Source organism: Hylobates moloch, unplaced genomic scaffold (assembly GCF_009828535.3).
Source record: "Hylobates moloch isolate HMO894 unplaced genomic scaffold, HMol_V3 SCAFFOLD_2, whole genome shotgun sequence".
In the NCBI taxonomy this organism is placed as follows: Eukaryota; Metazoa; Chordata; class Mammalia; order Primates; family Hylobatidae; genus Hylobates; species Hylobates moloch.
In genome coordinates, this window is record NW_026652277.1 from 13,111,012 (window position 1) to 13,131,392 (window position 20,381).

The window sequence follows — 20,381 nt, forward strand, 5'->3', positions numbered from 1 at the left end:
AGCGTTAGCCAGGATGGTCTCGATCTCCTGACCTCGTGGATCTGCCCGTCTCGGCCTCTCAAAGTGCTGGGATTACAGGCGTGAGCCACAGCGCCTGGCCCCCTCTAACTGATTTAATAACAAGAAAAGGTTTCCAAATGAGGGAGTGGGAGGCAGGGAACCCCAATTCAATTCCAGACAGTGGACCTCAGCCACCACCATGCACATAACCATCAGAAACGATCCTATCTAGGCACAGCAGAAGAGCACAATTGGCCAAAACTGGCTTTTGAACCTTCCCAAGAGGGGCCAGAATAGACCGCTGTGAATGTACACCCCCCGACTTGGTGGCATCTAGCTCCCACCACATTCCTGGCCCTTCTCAATGCAGAACTGGCTGAAAGCAGGAACAGCCACAGGATTCAGATACAGTAAATGCTTAATCAACGTTTCCATGATTACTGCTGTTGCTGCCAACACCATCATTATTACTGTTACTGTTTTGTGAGGACACACTGCCCCTAAACACAGGGCTCCCAAAAGGGACTCTGGCTCCCCTCTAATGACAATAGTGACACAACAACTAATATTTATGAGCTCTTATTATTCGCCAGTGTGCTCAACATTCTGCTTGAACACAACAGTGATGCTACGAAGCATGGACTATTATTACCAACTACCATTTAAGACGAGGAAGCTGAGGCTTAGATAGATCCAGTTGCTTGCTAAAGTCATACAGTGAGCAGGTGTCGAGCTGAGACGTGAAGCTGGAAGTTCTGCCTTTGGAGCCCCCGCTCTTACCGCTATCCAGTGCCACCAGTCCACCTGCTCCGGGAGCATCCGCTCACCCATGCTGCCACGTGAACAGAGGCCTCTCAGGTTCTAAAGCATAGTAACAGGTCACAGTGATATCTGAGTATGACACTGTGCAACATTAGAACGAGCCCTCACTGTGGAAAACCAAGGCCAGGACAGACTCTCAGGTGGGGACATCAGTACCAGCACATTCCTCCTCTGTTGGCGGGTGTGGCTGGGAACATAGTCCGCCCAGGTCTACCAGCATCATCACAATTTCCCCGCTCTCCCTGGCATCACAAACCACTGTCCCACCTTAACCTTGATGCACTGGGGTTATTCTGTTTTGAACTTAGTTTGCTATGATGCGCCATCTCTGTTTCTTCAAACTTCCATTTCCTGTTAATTGTATCTGTCCTGAGAGATGACAAATACTAAAATTTACACTTCTTAGAAAATAAAAGCAAGCTTTGAAATGCAAGAAAAATAACATTTGAGTTATACCAGTAATAATATTTACATTCAAATTCTATTGCAAGACAGCAAAAGTTCCGCAACATTTAAGGACTATAAAGTTTCATTCAATGGTCCCATGTTTTTGAAATATATAAAAATATTTTATATAAATATTACATAAAAGACAACAGGCAAATTATAATATTTTACTGAAATAATTAAGTCCATCCTCAAATGTTTCTTTTTAATCATCTAACCACAATTTTCAGGTCAACTGAAAAAAAGGTCATTTTAAACTCCTTTCTGTTGTCTATAGATTTAAATTGTGAGGAAAAATCTTTAAAACTTAATTTTGGACTAATTAAAATGAAAGCAAGAAAGAAAAATCAGCTTGCAGTCAGATATGAAATAAAGTCCAACACAGTTCTTAAAACCAATCAAGAGTTACATCAGGTAGAACTCAGAGATTGGAACTCCAGTTTTCTTCTTTCCTCATTCCTGTTGGTAATTCCAGAAGTCCACAGCCTGCTTCCATAAGTTTCTCATTGTTATTAACACACCATACACAGATCTCACAGTGCATTGTACTCCACACATTTGGATGGGTCTGTAGGAAAGTGTTTCTGGCAAATGGTCATTAGCCTCTTCAATCCCTAAGAAAATAAGGAAAACAAAGGTTGGTTATGACATGGTTAAATTATTCTTAACTGCCTTCCTCTGAACTCGTATCAGTTTGTCAATGTCCCCATTAAAATGCAGCAGACCCAAGCAAATTCACTCAGATGTATGCCTAGAGAAATTTTTCCTGTGCACCTGCAGATCTACACAAGAATATTCGTCACAGAACTGTTCACAATAACAAACCAAAAAACTGGAAACAATCCAAATTTCCATCCATAGGAGGACATATGAAAAAAACTTCAGTGTGCTCACAAATGGGATATCTTATAGCAGTAAAAATGAATTAACTCTAGCTACATGTAACAATTCAGCCCATCTCAACCAGGTTCCAACAGAGAATTAAGCTCTAACTGCCCAGCCTAAGGCATCCATTGTATGTAATGAGGTAACTTCTCCCTTACGCATCTAAAATTTAGGAGACTATTTATGTATCATGTTTGGAGGACTGAGAAAATACACTCAAATTATTTTCTGTGTTCTGTGGTCAAGATGAGGGGCTCTGGTTGGGAAAGGCCGATGTATATGAATCTTAGAAGCAATGTCGAAAGTAAAAAGCAAGTGGCATGAAGTGTTACTACCTTCAGTGACACCCTTTTCATAAAATTCAAAAACGAGTAAAAAAATGTATTGCTTAGAAATGCACACATAACATGGTAGAACTGTTTTTCAAAAAGAAAGGAAATGACAAACTTAAGTGCAAGGTAATGGTTACTTCTGGAGTATGGAAGGAAAATACCATTTCAATGGTTTTCAGAATGTTCTAGTTCTTAAACTGGGAATAAGGCTTTTAGACATTCATTTTATTAGTTGCTTTATAACTTGTGTTTTACATGTATTCTTTTGAATGTACCAAATGTTACACAATAAAACCACTTTAATATGTCAGTAAAAACTGAGTACAACATTCCAAGTGTGACCTGGCCATTCTTGCAGAATTCACTAGAAGCAGTGACTGCACTACTTTTGTTCTGTATCTTGGCAACTGTAACCAAGACCCTTGGCTGTTTTTAGACAACTACAATACACACACCTAATTCCCACTGATCTCACAGAATTCAAGTGCTTTTTGTCTCTACAGCAGTTTGGCCAGCTCTCCAGTGTGTAACTTTATAGTTAGATTTTTTAAGCTGATGACAACTATCACTATTCAATTTCATCCTGTCTCTTTCAACTCATCCTTCAGTCTCTGATCTTTTAAAATCCTTGGTCGACATTTAGCTGTAGTTATTCTTCTTAGCTTTCTCATCCACCACTCAGTAAACATGTCCTCTAAGTCATTATCCAAATACTCAATACCCTGCACAAACAGGCCAGGGCAAGGGCAGAGACCTGAGACATGCCACAATCGAGCTCTCTCCAAAACGATCTTGGGAAGAGTCTGTAACCAGCAATGAATCCTATTCACTGTGCAATTCATTAATGCACACATTTCCTTGTTTACAAGGAAAGACTTTGCCAAAGGTCTTCCTGAAATCTATGTAACTTAACACCTGTTAAGCTCAATAAAATCACCAAAACAAACAAACAACACAAAAATCCCTGCAAAATCTCGTTGGTCCCATAGTAAGCAGACAACACAAATATTAATCACAGTCAGTATCCACAGGTTATGTGTCCACGGATTCAACCAACCCTGGTTAAAAAATATTCGGAAAAAAACGGCAACAAAAAAAGAATAAAAAATAATACAAATAAATATCATATAACTATTTAAATAGCATTTACATTGTGCTAGTATTGTAAGTAATCTAGAGATGATTTAAAGTATACAGGAGGATGTGCATAGATTATATGCAAATATTACATCATTTTCTATCAGGGACTTGAGCATCCAGATTTTGGTATCTGCAGGGTCCTGGAACCAATCCCTGAGGATATTAAGGGACAACTGACATACTTCTATTAATGGAGCCATAATCTAACAGATTCCACATCAGAGAAACAGGACTGTGAAGTATTTAAAGTCCTTGGTGGATTCAAGGATTGCCCATATTATGAGATTTAGGAATTAGGGATGTGGAGGGAGGTTATCTTTCAACTGATTCATAAGAAGGGCTCTTGCACACGTAATTCACTTTGCTCCTTTTTGTTGTTGTTGTACCCTGTGTAATCAGGTATTTGCTTTGGGATAAAGACCATTCCATCACACAGTCCAGCTTCTCCAGTTGCGAATTCTAATCATGTGTATACAGAACTGTGATCGGTAGCCATGGAAATATAGGTGATAGCACTAATTTGGCATCTTAAGGTTCCTGAAGGAATAGGTGAGAAGAGGGGCAAAGTCAGGCAAGAGAACACCCTGATGAAATACAAATAGCTTCACTCAGCAGCACAGCATGGCAAGAATTGTTATGAGCAAGTGGAAGGCAAACTGATGGTTTGCCTTGGAGGTGGTTTTCCCCAGAAGAATTGGAATCTTAGGTGTGTCTTCCTTACAGAAGATGTGTGTGATGCCTATTTATACTCACTAAGCAGATTCTATGATTTAAAAACATATACTAGTGTTCTCCCTGAAATCTTAGCTGCCAAAGGTTGTGAAACTCAATCGTTCCCGTCATAAGTAGTTACCACAGAGCAGTGTGATAAATTTTTCTAAAAAGGTTTGAGAGTGCATGGCAGAGATAGGTGTGTAATCTCAGGACAGCATATGGTTATTTTCCAGATGGAAACAAATCTTTTCAATTAGCCCCCTCAGGATTTCAGTTTCAAACTGCTTATGGATGCTTAAGCCAGTAAAACAATGAGCTGCTTAGCTTAGCTTATGGCAAATGGCTTAAAAACTGGTGGTATTTTTAATTGGCTTTTAATTTTTATAAAGGCAATACCCTTATCTAACAAATATTTATTCAGTGCCTACTATACGTACTGTTCTAGGCTCTGGAAATACAGTAGCGAAGAAGCCAGAAAGAAATCCCACCCTTCTGAGATTGAATTGTGATAAGGGAAGACAGGCAAGAAACAAAATAAATTCATAAAAAAAAAATGTTCAATGATGCTAAGTGCTTTGGAGAACATAAAGCAGGGAAGTGGGTTATGTGGACGTGTGGGGCAACCTGAAGGACTTTGGCTTGGACTCTGTGAACTAGGAAGGGGCCCCTGCAGGGCTCTGAACAAGAGAGCAACGCGATCTGACTGTATGTGAACTGGATCAGTCTGGGGAATGCTGTAAGAAACTGGAGAGGGGCAATAAGAGAAGCTCAGGGACCAGAGAGAAGATACTGGAATAATCCAGATGAGAGGTGGTGGCTGGACCCAGTGGCAGCAAGGAAGGTGGTGAGAAGGGATCGGGCTCCAGACATATTTTGAATATAGAACCATCAAGCTTTGACATGGATAGGATATGGGTTGTGACAGGAAGAAAAAAGCAAAGGATAATTCCGGGCTTTGTGTGTATGTTGTTGGGGGGGGGGGGCGGGGAATCACACAATTCTTGTATCAAATAATAGCAGTCCACCACCTCACTCTTTCCAAATCCTAATTCCAGCTCTCCAGAGGCACCCCTTTTCAAACGTTTTAAGTGTTTCCTCTGGCATTTATTGCCATATTTCTAAATACTATACTGACAGCGCTTGGTTTTTCCACCACGGATACTAGTGATATCTCCTGACTTCCTACTATGAAGCAGAGGATATCTCACTCTTACACCACTGTCCACTGGCCCCACATATGCACGCACACGCCTAAAAAGCACTTTCTCCCCCATCCTCCCCAAACCACATTTTCAGTGAAATCAATATTCAGGGTTTTCCTTATAAAGGCTACATAAGTATCATTCAAAGCAAACCCACATAACATATTATGATGATGGCCTCTCATAAGTTTTTTTCCTCTTTTTGTTTTGTTTTTCTAATCCATTCTCCAACATGAGACTACCCTTGCACGCCCAAACATCACTCGGGATTTGATCAGACACACCAAGGAATATAAGCTCTTCCATTTCTTCCTGGAGTCCTTCATCCATCTACTCTAACTTGGACCCACTTGTACTGCTACCATCCTGGAGCATGACATCCCTGCACCTCCAGCCTGGGGATTCCTCTGCCCTTGCTCTGTGCTGGATCTCAGCTCTTGGATCTTTTTGTTTGGGTGGAGGACATCCTCAGGTAGAGTCAAGACTGCCCACATTCCAATCCCAATTCTACCACTGACGAGCCATGTGACCTTGAGAACTCACTTCTCTACGCCTGCTTCCCCACTTACAAAACAGGGAAATGTGAGTGTCCATCTCATATTGTTGCTTTCAAGTGCTGAAGGGAAGCAGAGTAAGCACTGCATAAGTGTCAGCTATGACGATAATGACTACAGAGAACGTGTGCATGGGAGATGTCATTACCCTATATTTACCCTTCACTTGATGGCTCACAAAGGAAGAGAATTCTGAGTTGGACATTATTTCCCTAGCTATTGCAAAGGTACTGCTCTACTGTCTTCTACCTTCTAGGGCTATTAGTGAGAAGTATGACAGCATTTAATTCCTGCACCTTTGTAAGTGACCTTTTCTCTGAAGTCTTTGAAATCTTCTCTTTAGCCTTGGCCTTCCAACACTGCATTCTTTTGTGCCTTGATGTGAACTCTTCCTATTCATTTGCTCTGTGTTAAGTGAATTCTTTTTATTCTACAAACTCATGTCCTTCAGGTCTGGGATGTTTTCTTGCATTAATTCTTTATTTCCTATCTTCCCTTTTCTGTTGTAATGGCTATAAATGTTATAGACTGACTCTCATTTTCTTACCTTTCCTGCTTTTCATATTTCAACTTTATCTTCTAACACACTAATGTAATTATTAAATTTTTGCTGATTTAAATTTTTGCTAATTTTTAAGAGTTCATTTTGATTCTGAAACTTTTTTGTAGCCTAATGTTCTTATTTCTTGGCTACAACGTTACCTAAGAATTTGTTTGTTTGTTTTGTTTTCAGACCGGCCTCACTCCGTTACCCAGCCTGGAGTGCAGTGGCACGATCCTAGCTCACTGCAGCCTCAAACTCCTGGGCTCAAGCAATCCTCTTACCTCAGCCTCCTGAATAGCTGAGACTACAGGCATGCACCACCACGTCCAGCTAACTTTTTTATTTTTTGTAGAGAAGGGATCTATTTTGCCCAGGCTGGTCTAGAACTCCTGGTCTCAAGCACCCCTCCCACCTCAGCCTCCTAAAGTGGTGGGATTACAGGCATGAGCCACCACGCTTGGCCTCTAAGGATATTAATTATCATTCTCATTGAAATTTTTTTCTGTTCTCTATACTATAATTCTGTTTCTCTGAAGGTCTTTTTTTCTGTGTGTGTGTTTTGGTCTCTGTTTTCATGTTGGAGACTTTCTCCAAATGTCTGATGAATCTTAGGTGAACATTCATGCTGAGGAGTAACGCACTACAGAGCTGAATGGAAAAACTCCCTGAATAGGTGGGGCTTGCCCATAGGACTGCATTTTCAGATGACAGGGCAGCAAGCTGGTTTTTTCACTGAAGGAACACTTAAGTGTTAGTAACTTAGATCCTTTTTCTTGGGTCAGTTTCACAGAGCAGAATCCTCCAACTGACTGAGGGGTGAAACCCTGGCTGCCAGCATCAGAGGAATCCAGGAATTAAAGGTCTCACTTGTCAGTATTATATATTCCACTTAATTTTCCTGTTTTCAGTATGATACCTTACCCTTCCTGAGCAGTACATATCCATCCAAAAGCAACCCGATTTTCTGCTAGAGTGGGAGGAGGGCGGGGAGCCCCACTTGGGCAGGGAACCTCTGGACTACTTATCCTAATTCTCAACCACTCCTTCTTTTCAGCCTTCCCCAATGGCCTGGCCTTTCAGAAGTGCCTAATATCCCCCATGTCCCCAGCTTTTCTAGTTTCTACAGTGGGAACTGATTGGTTCCTTAATGACTGCCTCCCATACAATATTTAGCTATATTCGTTTTTTCAAATATCAACGTGTTTATAGGAAAATGTTCTGCATTTAAAAGTCTAATTGGTGAGGCCAGGTGCGGTGGCTCATGCCTGTAATCCCAGCACTCTGGGAGGCCAAGGCAGGCAGATCACTTGAGGTCAAGAGTTCGAGACCAGCCTGGCCAACATGGCAAAACCCTGTCCCTACGAAAATACAAAAAAATTAGCCAGGCATGGTGGCACACACCCAGCTACTGAGGAGGCTGAGGCATGACAAGTGTTTGAACCTGGGGGGTGGAAGTTACAGTGAGCCAAGATCGTGCCACTGCATTCCAGCCTGGACGACAGAATGAGACCCTGTCTGAAATAAATAAATATCTAATTCGTGAACTGTACACATAAAAATGATTAAGATGGTAAATTTTATGTTACATATGTCACAATTTTTAAGTCTAAATGGAAGTAATACAGAATGTTCCAGATATGATATACAAATATCAGATACAGATATAGTTTGGTGTATCATAGCATGATATAGGATATATCCTGGATAATTAAAGTTCTTTATACCCAGAGAAATCAATAAACCATTAAAACAACCAACCTGCATCCACTAAAAAGATTAGCAATTTATTATTGCAGAAAACAAAAACTATTTAAACCAAACCAAACCACACTACAATCACAATTCTTTGCCTTGATTTGCCTCTTTAATATGTCATTAGAACTTGAGGAAGATATTTTGTTTATAAGTAATCTTTATATTTAAGTATAAAGAGATTTTGTTAAATCAATTATTTCTGTACCTTTTGCTAGTCTACACTATGAGACAAAGACTTAAAGAGGAAAGCACAGATCCATTTAGTGGTATATCCTAAGAACGTGAAGAATAAAAAAACAAGATGAGTGACATTTTCCACCCAGCTATTTAAAATTCTGTCATAAACTGCAAAAGTTCTAATATAGTAATGCATTAATATGCAATACTTAAGTTAAAAATGAATCCTAACTTCATGCTATAGGAATGCTCATTTGACCTGAAATGTGATGTTCAAAAAATGTGTACTTAGTAAGTACATTTCTCTCATTTCAACTAACATCTGTAGTCATACATTAAAAGGCCAAGACTTCAAACACTGTCTATGGGAACATTTTTTTTTTTTTTTTTTTTCATTTTTTGAGACAGAGTCTCGCACTGTCACCCAGGCTGGAGTGCAGCAGTGCAATCTCGGCTCACTGCAACCTCTGCCTCCAGGGTTCATGCCATTCTCCTGCCTCAGTCTCCCAAGTAGCTGAGACTACAGGTGCCTGCCACCACGCCCAGCTAATTTTTTGTATTTTTTTTAGTAGAGACGGGGTTTCGCCATGTTAGCCAGGATGGTCTCGATCTCCTGACCTCGTGATCTGCCCGCCTTGGCCTCCCAAAGTGCTGGGATTACAGGCGTGAGCCACCGTGCCTGGCCTATGGGAACTCTTTTCACACAAATATATTGTTAAAATTGAATTCACCCATACAACCCATTCTAGACTTTTAAATTACTGATCTGGGTTCAGCCACTTGGGATGACGACAGATAAGGGCAACTGCATGCTGGTTCTAATAAGAAGCTCACTGTAAGTATTAAACATACAAAAACTTCAGTATCTGGAGGACTTATCAAAAAACTAAAGAAAACAGCTTCAGACTAACTCAAACTGCCCACGTAGTTTATGGTAAGAAACAGACTCTGCTGCTCTTTCTACTTCTCTGTATTTTTGTTTTCTATACAAGAAGAAGTTTCCAGTGCAAGGGTTTATTTCACAGAAAGTTACACCAAATTACAAACAACTCAAAAATTAAGTAAAAATGTACTCCAAATGACTAATTTGAGGGAATATTTCATTTATGTGAGTACCAGGCTTTCACAATAGAGACTGGTCTGGCTTTTTTTCCAACCATGTGGTTGAGAAATGTAAGATTTAATACCCTACAGTAAAATGCCTCTTTACCATCAACTAAGCTGCCAGCTAGAAAGCAGCATGGCCCAATTTAGATCAGCATTCCCCCAAATCTGTTTCCAAACCACGCTAGTGTTCTATGACATTAAAAGGTATTACTATGTAAAACATAAATACTAGCAGTGTTTTTCTCTAAAAATGTACTCTTTTAATATGCCAGGAAGATTAAGGGGGTAGACAGCTATCATCATGCAACAACTTGCCTTTAGGAAACAGCTTACCGTAGCCCAGAATCCAGGCTGTGGCATGAAGCCACTCGACCCACAAGTGTGTGACATACATTAGAGCACTAAGGCATGGGAGCATTTACCAACAGCTATGATACTGTGTGTGCAACATACAGATCAAGCTGTGATCACTTATTGCAGTCATGAATGTTTCTGTTATACCAGTTTTGGTAATATGTGAACACATTACAAACTCACAAATGTTCCATGGACAGATAAATTTGGCAAATGCTAGTATAGATGAACTTTGCCAAAACCTGAAACACGGATTGAAATAATTGGCATAAAATATTGGGATGATGTCTTTACCAGGAAATTTATAAACTTAAGCTTACTGAAAACAACTTGCCAGAGAATAATATTATAGGATATTTACCTTTTGTAATAGCAAAAGCTTAACGGAAATTATTTATTATTCCTTAATCTTCTAACCTCCAAAGGAATCTGTAACACAGTGCATAGATCAATTCATCTATACGTATCGAGGAGGATGCCAGCAGTCAAACTGGATAATGTGATGATAGTAGTTTCGGGGATGTTACAAAGGAGTGGGCTAGACTTAGGACCAACAAGACACAGTAAAGCATCCTAGCGCTGGCAATCCTGGGAAGCTGTGGCTAGCCCGAATTCTGAAGGCAAAGGAGGAGAGTGGCCACTGGAACCTAGGGAGGGTAGCTGTATGGAGACAGCCGCCCGAGAGAAGGGACAGCCTTGGGCAGAGGGATGCAGTCACCCTAGGGGCCCCTCCAGGGAGCAAGTTGGGAAAATCAATATCCTAAATTCATTCTTCTCCAACCTACAAAACACCTTCCAGTCCCTCTCATCACCTGCTCCAGTCAGAAGCCACAGGGCAAGGGTGCCTACCAGTGTCGCTGGTAAAGTCACGTTTGGAGGGAACACAGTGAGGAAGGATAAGAGTAGCTCTGGTAGGGCAACAGCTCTTTGACGTGCATTTCACCTCATCTTTTTCTCCTGTCTACCTTCCTTCCCTTATTTTTGACAAATAAAGAATGCCCAAGATGTGAACTTTTTCAAGAGCTATCTGGGAATGACTGAATTAGAAAGTTTCTAAATAATCCAGAGCTTCCTATAATCTATGTAAAAGAAGCTTTACCCAAAGTCCAGGCCAGTGGTTACATCTCTATTTGGAAGAATGAACAAAGACCTTAAAGCTACTGCCACCAATTTCTACCTAACCCTGGACTTGAAGCAAGCTAGTAAGCTATAGAACTTTCCTTTGATCTGCCTGGAGAGAACCCTCCTTGCGGTACATTTAATTTTTGTGAGAAATAGAACACTTCAAGTAACTTTCATTGTTTAAGTTCTACAGAGGTTTGCATAAAACCAAAAGATGAAATCTATGTTCCAGTCAAACAGCCCCTTGAATTATTTTCTATCATATTTCATAAGACATATTTTTCACCAGTATTTCTAAATAAAAAAATAATTATCTCACACATTGCAAGTTTCCATTTACATGATGCTCAAGAACAGGCAAAACTAACCAATAATGGTACATGTTAGAATAATGGTTGCTTCTGATAGGAGCAGGAGGATTCAGGCTGGGAACAGGCATGAAGGAACCTGCTGGAAGTGTTCTAACTCCAGATCTTGTTTTATAGCTTGATATACATGACATGTATCAAGAATCATTGGGCTATACCATTAAGGTAGCAGACTTCGGGCACTACAATGTTTGTTGAGGCATTTTATACTACAATTTAAAAAGAAATAATTATTAAATGATTTTCATAATTACCTCCTCAGCCAATAGCTTAGTGTAAAAAAGGTTTTGGGTTCGTTCATACATTTACTACAGGGCAGCAAACTGTGGTTCTCAGCCCACTTGCCTCTTTTCTACATGGTTTTCTGGAACACAGCCACTGGCTGCTTTTGTGCCTTAGCTGCATGGGTGAGTAGCTAGAGATGGCAAGAAGTACAAAGCCCAAGATATTTACTATCTGATCCTTTAAGAAAAATTTTGCCAACCCTTGACTTAAACTTCACATAATAAATTGTCTTTTTTTTAGGAGAATTCAAATTAATCTCATCCAGATACCAAAGTAACAAGAGGAACATTCTTTAGACAGCTTAGTAAATTACTCAGTAAACTGTAACCAAGAATTTCACAAAACTCTAACATAGGGTGGCCACATTCTTCTGCTTGAGTTACACTATGGGTTTAAGACACAGATCACAAACTGGCATTCTGTTTAGCCTTACACAATGTTAATTTTTTTATTTGATGCCAACGTTTAAAAATAGGAGAATTTTTTTTTTTCAAAAACCAAGATTTTCCTTCTCATTAAAAAAATAAATGGAAGATCCAGCAACATTGGAACCATATTCCTACAAGGTAACAATCAGCTCAAGTGAATTCATCAACAGAGAAGCCAAGCATCACTGACACTCAGTATTGCTTCTGCATTGTTCATTTCTCTTACAGCACAGGTGAAAGGAAAATGAAATGCAGCTTCTAGTTGCACCTACATAAGGAGTAGGAAAGTGGAAGACAGACAGAGGCCAGAGATTTAACCCTCAGCTCACTCGTTATCTTAGTGACTCTTGGGCACATGAGTTGAAACGAGGTTTAAGCAATGGCCTCTAGGGAAAATGGCAGAAAAGAATGACAGGAATCTGGCCAGAAGGGCCAAAAAGGGCAATGTTTTATGCCTCCAGACATCAAGAGGTGGGTGTCTTCCTCCATCTCCTACCTTGGGACAATTCTGCCTATTAAAAAGCTTCTTACTATTTTTTGCAACTTCTTGTGAGTCTATATTTCAAAATAAAAACGTTTTCTGAAAAAGCTTTGTCTTACACTGACTAAAAATCTGTCCAATTGTATAAAACAAGTTTAATCCTCTTCCATCAGAAAGTTCTGCCATTTTCTATAGCAGGAAGCCCCCAGTCCCTGGGCCACAAGCCAGCACTAGTCCATGGCTGGTCAGGAAATGGGCCACACAGCAAAAGTTGAGCAGAGGGCAAGAGAATTAGCACCTGAGCTCTGCCTCCTGTCAGATCTGTGTGGCATTAGATTCTCACAGGAGCGCAAACCCTATTGTGAACAGCACATGTGAGGGATAGAGGTTGCATGCTCCTTACTAACACCTGATGATCTGAGGTGGAACAGTTTCATCCTGAAACCATCCCCCTGACCTCCCCGATCCGTGGAAAAATTGTCTTCCATGAAACCAGTCCCTGGCACTAAAGATGTCAGGGACCGCTGATCTAGAACTCTTGACCAGATTCTCACCAAGAGTCTCCTTTCTCGAGGACTAGAAAAAGAACAATTATTATCACCTCTCTTGCTCTCTCATGAATTCATTTAAGTAGCAAATATTTATTAAGCACCCACCATGAGTCAGATATTGTTCTAGATTCTAGGGGTACAACACTGAACTATGTTCTTGTACTGGAGAAACTACACTAAGTTATTAGGTGGCATACCATACTACCAATTTTATTACACTAAATTTAGTCCACTAAATTCTTTTTTTTTTTTTTTGACAGGGTCTTGCTCTGTCTGAAGTGCAGTGATGCAATCACAAATCACTGCAACCTTGAACTCCCAGGCTGAAGAGATCCTCCTGCCTCAACCTCTCGAGTAGCTAGGACTACAGGCACACACAACCACGCCTGGCTAGTTTTTATTTTTTGTAGAAATGGGGTCTCGCTATGTTGCCCAGGCTAGTCTTAAACTCCTGGCCTCAGGCAATCTTCCCGCCACAGCCTCTCGAAGTGTTGGGATTACAGGTGTGAGCCACCATGCTCAGCCTCTAATTCTTTTTTACATCCACTGCCCAAATTAAAAGCTTAAGCAAATGGGTATACGGATCCAATTTTCTTATGGTAAGCCTTCCTTCCCAAATATTGTATTTTTAGACTCTGCCCTTCTCTCTAGTCTGTCAAGAACTTCTAGAATAGCAGTTTCTTTTCCACCTTAACATACACTCCATTCCTTCTAGTTTCTTGCTGTCTGCAAACCTGATAAACCCATCCTTTGGTATAGTCATCCAAGTCAGTCATTAAAAGGTTCAACAGGACAGCAATGAGGTCCCTAAGGCCCCTGACATACATCTCTAGCATCTACCCTAAGAGACATGAGTCCATTATTTAATGCTCCATGGCTTCCCTCTCTCAATGAGCTATGAGTCCCACCTGATTTGCCCTATCCACAAGAATGCCATTGGGTCTACATCAAACACCTAGCTAAATTTCAGATACAGTATGCTCACCAATTTTCCCTAATCACCTAGTGGACAAAAGAAGAATTTTTTTTAATGGGAAGAGAACAGTTAAAAAGGAAGAACAATGGAGTAAGGACAGGTCATTACACAGCCTCCAAAATAAACCAGAATTCTTGAATAAATGCTAGGTATACTTAAAAAAAAAATCACGCCTTGGGGAGGTGAAAATCACATCACTGTTTATAAGAAATGCTGTCTTTCAGACAATTGATTTAATCATATGAACTTTGGCCACAGTATAGATGAACACAATTAGCAAATTTAATCTTTGGAACCTGTTTTCTATTGTTAAAGCTAAGCAACTTTTTTTTTTTTTCCAGTTAAAAGCTTCTGCCTTTAATACACTCACTGGTGGTTATTAAAAAATGGAAATGTGTTTGAATTTCCAGAAGTATATCTGAACTCTGTATACAGTTCACATGAGGGAGTCCGATTGAAATCATATTTTAAAAAGCTATTATATGTGACTAAGGCATAAAGCATGACACGAATTAACATTCAGCACTTGGAAGTGAAATAAAAAGATAATTCATGAATATGGTAATGACTGTTCTCTGGCACAAAATCTGAAAGCACTTTATGCATTTTAAGTGAACTTCAAATTTTAAGTAAACTTCCGGAGTATCACTGTCAAGTTTTAGAACTATCATCCAGCAAGTCATTTTACAGACACAATCTGGGATTTATGACAATTTGGCAAACAGTACATTATAGTTGATTTTCTTCCCACTAAGGAGAAAAGTTTAGCCCAACAACAGTAAAAACAAGTTTATGTGAAGCATGTATAACTTGAAGAAAACAAACCATCAGCACTTTAGACCTATTCACACGACTAAATAAGTGTTGTTATATGCTACGTACATTAAAGCCAAGTCTTTACTCTCCATACATTTTGAACCCAGTAGATGTTAGGTTTACCTTGAAAGCAACAAAGCAGGATTTATTGTAAAATACTGTTTGTTGCTCTTCACTAAACTCCCACATTTCTCTGATGAGCTCAACTTTTACGTGCTAATACATGTCTTAAAAAAAAAAAAAAAGCAAACTGCAATCATCTTATTTCAGTGCTAAGGTAATTAAAGCACAATACTTCACCCTGTCTTCCAACATATACGAAAGTTGAAAGGTTTTTACTTTATTCAGTGAAGGTGGCTTCAGTGTCAGTGCTTATCAAGAGGGGACTTCCATCCTATCACTCCATGTTCTATTTGCTGTAATTCTCTGCCTGCTTTCCAGACTTAGAGTTTTGGGAATTAGAGAATATTCACTTCCAGGGCAATTCCCGGCTCTCCAAACTGCTTACCTGAATATATTTCCGCTGAGTTTCGTCATTTAAAACATGTGCAACATGCTTGGAAAAAATCTTTTCTCTGCCAGTTCTGGCATGGATACCAACCATAGTGACACCGATGGGCCAAGGGGCATTTCCAATGGCCATCTGAAGATAAGCATCATTTGCCTGAAAGGAAAGTGTAAGAAGAAATCAGAAAGGCAAAAATGTTGTACTGGCTCAAATTCTTATTGAAAGTCTTTCACAGCCCTTTATGATGTAATTTTCATCCACCTTTTGGGCACATCGAAAATATTACCATTACTGTTATTCAAACAAAACAGATTAAAATATAGGGTAACAGACTGCCCTGCCCAGGACCACCAATGTCCATAGAAAAACAGAAACCAAAGCTAGGTTGTGAGTAAAAAAAAAAAAAAAAGGCAAACATTCCTTTGCAGCCTTTGTGTGCTGGAAATTAACACGTTGCAGATCTGGAATTACCAAGTAGGCACTTCAATGCACTGATGAAAATTCTAGTTTTGGTCTCCTTTAGACCCAGTCTTCTCTACAGGGGGTCATGTAGAAGACAGGGGCTAAGTAGTTTTTCATCGTCCAACCCTAAACAATATCCACTCCCTACACAGCATCGTGGCTCTCTGAAGGCAGTGGGGGCTCAGTATGTGCGGACGACCACACAGGGTCTTTAACAGATGTGTAAACAGAGAGGAAACACTGGCCCTCCAGTTGAATAGCTGAAGGATGAGATCGCTCCACTTTGCCCCCCACCCAACCTCCTACCTGCCAAGAACCTTTAAAGAGCCACAAAAAATGAAGATAGAAACCGATGAAGACAAATGGCTTTTTTTCCTAACCAAGCATGGCTAGCTGTGAGGAAGAACAAGAAAAACATAAAGCAAATAAATTCTAAAAGACCTCAAGGGTTAAGAGAAGCTTATAAAGCCAGGCCTCAAGGAGATTTTAATTTAAAAAAATCAGACACCTATGAGATTGACAGGGAGAGTTAATTTTTTTAAATCAGATACTACAGATAGGGTAGCTGGAAGATCATTTTCTACCCTAAATTTGAACTTGCTCTGCTCAACAGATTTTATAAAGCTTAATTTAAAAAGGGCATATGTACATTTTTATCACTAATTTTCATGCGTATAAATTTTAACATTGGACCTTAACTGATAAAAATTCCAATATTTAGTTTCCCCCAAATTCCAAAGAAACTGTCTAAACAGGTTATTAAAGCTTCTTGGTTCTTTCTGTAATTTATACAAAATAAGCTTGCACTTGCACTTAGTTCTGATATGTGATCACGAGAAAAAGCAGTAAGAGGAAAGGCATCCATTCTAGCAGGCAGTGACGTGCATTCTTCCTGCAGTGATGGTGACCTTATCCATCCATGCCAATGCAACCATCCTTAGTAAGAATCATGCAACTGACAGAAACTAAGAAACAAATTTATAACTGTAAGGCAAAAAAATATTTTCTTTGAGAAAACTGGCTGGCTCTTAAAAGGAGTAAAATCACTGCAGGAACCTCTTTAGCCTAAGGCTCTAATCACGTAAATCATCCGGTCACTCAGGAATGCCAGCAGTCTCTTGTTACGTCAGTATACAGATACAGCACTGGATAACGAATGTCATTCCGAGTTCCCTACCGCTCTGGCACTGGCACTGGGGTTGCTGCACTGAAATGCTCTACTCCTAGTGTCTTGGGAGGCACGGCCACAAGAAGCCTCCCTCAAACTCTGCCCTCTCTTCATCGCCACTACTGGTGCATTGGGCCCTTCCCTTCTTGTTCCCCTGTACCAACTGACAGTCCTCCTCTCACCCCTGTCTAAACTCTACCTCAGGGAGCCCTGAACACCAGCACCCTTTCTCTCACCGCCACCTCCCAGAGCCCATTCAGGAGTATAGACATTGGGGCGAGGGAGAAGAGTCTTCCCCTGCACGGGTCTGCAGAACTGAAATGGGAGAGATGAGTCCTGGAAGCCTTGCTTGAACCATTTCCCCATAGAAACAATTACAAAGAGTGGTTAAATTTCACTGTACCATCAATGCAACAGTTCAGCTATATTACAGATTAAAGGGGCTTTTATAACCATCCTGGGAAACTCATCTATACAACATTGTTTTTATGGGAAAATTTGTTCCAAGACATAATTAGCCATTTACAAAACTTTGAAATTCAATCCCATTCATAAAATGAACACTACCTATATACAGTTCATGCTCTGAAGAACCTTTAGGCCTATTTTAAAAATGACCAAGAGCATACAGATGAGGTCTGTATTTTCTTAGTCAGGTTTGTTATTCAATGCCTAACAGTAAAGCTGGCAAATACAATAGAAAATAAAACGCTTTTTACTACTAACCCATCTCACATTTATTCTTAAATCTACTATGTAAAATCCTATCCCGAATGAACATTATATTATGTACATAACCTAGATATACTCTTAACAACTTCAAAGAACAGCATGGGAATGTACCTTCACATATTCTCTCTGCAACATGAATTTAATAATATCCGTTATTGATTCTTTAATATCAGCAGGAAGATTCTGAAAAAAATAATAAGAAATTTTGGAAGCTACTATGTATAGATGTATAGTGAAAAAACAGACTGCATTTATTCTAAATTTATACTGTATTTTTAAAGTCAGTTAAAAAAAGTATTTTCCAAGAAACCTCACCCTTTTCCGTAGCTTTCTGAAAAGTGGTCTGAGGTAGGACTCGGTCTGTTTCTGGGTCGCACTGTTCAGTTTACCCTGCACACTGCGTTTCACATAATCTTCTCTGGCATTCAACTCTTTAGCCCAAACGCCAAGAAGAAACTGTTGAAAGGATGGGTAAATTTAGACTACAGTGCCACCCAGTGGTTCAGTAAATCTAAATGCTCTCTAGCACACAAAAACAGAATACAATCATCCTTAAAGTAAATGTCTTGATTAAAACGCCACCAAATAATATAGAATAAGCTAGTTCTGTTTATTCGTCATGATAATGCTTTGAAGTAGTACCTTTGGCAAGTCACCAATTTCCCTAGTCTACATCTATTCCTGGCTCAAGATAATTTGCTTCCCTCAAAAAACAACTATCAAGTTTCATAGTTAACTATTTGACAGGAAATAAACTTGTATTTGTATTATATACATAAAACTCAACAAGTTACAAGAAAACTATACTTTCTACATATGCTGTAGAGACCACGATTAAGTTTAAAAACCACGAAAGCACCTGACTAAAGGAGAGGAAGGAGAAACAGAAATAAAGAAGCCAAGACCCAGCATTCCCACCCCACCCCCACTCCTAGAAAACTACCTCAGTGCCCCTTGGGTTTAACTGTATAAAGGGCACCCTTTCTGGAAGTAGGAAACAGAGAAGGCTGAGGAGGATGTTTTCCTCTGGGGCATCATCTATGCATATCCTAAAAAAGAAGAGGCCATCACTCAAAGAGGAAATTCTAGTTCATACTAGTTCCCATGCCCTATCTACTTCCATGCTGTATCCTCAATATATTCAGAATCTTGATGACTATTATGTTGTATCTAAACTGTACACACAAGAAAAAGCATTCCTTGCATGTAAATCTCTTGGTCTGAACACAGTTTGTGAAAAAACAATAAAATATCTGGGATTTGTTCATACTCTACCTAGACCACTAAAGAGAGAAATGTTGAGAAGATGGTTGGAATCAGCAAGTCATAGCAAAAATAGGCAGCTGTCTGTAGAACTGAAGAAATGAGCTCTCTCTGAAAGGTTACAAAAAAACTAAAATATTGGCTGGGCGTGGTGGTACAGGCCCTACTACTCGGGAGGTTGATGAGCCCAGGATTTGAAGGTTACAGCGAGCTATGATGACACCACTGCACTCCAGCCTGGGGCCTAAAATCCCAGAAATTTGGGAGAAAAAGACAGGTACATCCCCTTCTTCTTAGGTGTCTAGAAATCAGCCTGGCCACTGTGGTGAAACCCATTCTCTACTTATATATATATATATAAAAACTAGTCGGGTGTGGTGGCGTGCTACTCAGGAGGCTGAGGCAGGAGAATCGCTTGCAGCGAGCCGAGACTGTGCCACTGCATTCCAGCCTGGGCGACAGAGCAAGACTCTGTCTCAAGAAAAAAATAAGAAACTCTACCAACTTCTTACTAATTCTGCTGTTGTGACTCTTTTCTATGTGTTTACATTAATGAGCCAGCTTTAAAAAATATGCCACAAGAAAAGTAGGCCAGGCGCAGTGGCTCATGCCTGTAATCCCAGCACTTTGGGAGGCTGAGGTGGGTGGATCACCTGAGGTCAGGAGTTCAAGACTAGCCTGGCCAACATGGTGAAACCCGATCTCTACTAAAAATACAAAAATTAGCCAAGCATGGTGGTGGGTGCCTGTAATCCCAGCTACTCAGGAGGCTGAGGCAAGAGAATCACTTGAACCCGGGAGATGGAGGTTGCAGTGAGCTGAGATTACACCATTAACCCCAGCTTGAGAGACAAGAGCAAGACTCTGTTTAAAAAAAAAAAAAAAAAAGCCACAAGAAAAGTAAATATGCATTTTCTCTTACTAACTGCTATATCAAGTGCATAGCGATATCATAAACATCATGTATGTGCGAGAAATGTGTATTGAGGTTTTCCCGTTCCAGCCTTTAACCCTTGGTAATCCAAAAATATAAGAATAGTTCATAAGGATCCAAGGCATCCTCCTCCCCTAGCCTAAGACACACACCTTCAGGAATTTGGTGATGATGTCCATGTCTTTATGATCATCGCCTTTCCCTAAGGACTCTCCCAGCGCCTGAAGAAAAAGAAACAATGCTTCTGTTCATTA

The 20,381-nt window shown here is 40.0% G+C and overlaps 1 protein-coding gene across 7 annotated transcripts in view; it reads right to left on the bottom strand.

Moving 5' to 3' along the window:
• Window positions 1–1,272: 1,272 nt before the first annotated feature.
• PRPF18 (pre-mRNA processing factor 18) overlaps window positions 1,273–20,381 on the bottom strand; it is a 71,668-nt gene continuing 52,559 nt past the window's right edge. For all 7 annotated transcript variants that reach the window (XM_058431667.1, XM_058431682.1, XM_058431673.1 and 4 more), the window contains 5 exons: window positions 20,280–20,348; window positions 18,246–18,386; window positions 18,042–18,113; window positions 15,569–15,724; window positions 1,273–1,883 (listed from right to left, as the gene is read on the bottom strand). In XM_058431667.1, the coding sequence (XP_058287650.1) occupies window positions 1,803–1,883; window positions 15,569–15,724; window positions 18,042–18,113; window positions 18,246–18,386; window positions 20,280–20,348 (519 nt within the window). In that variant the 3' untranslated portion in view covers window positions 1,273–1,802. The remainder of the gene's footprint in view (window positions 1,884–15,568; window positions 15,725–18,041; window positions 18,114–18,245; window positions 18,387–20,279; window positions 20,349–20,381) is intronic.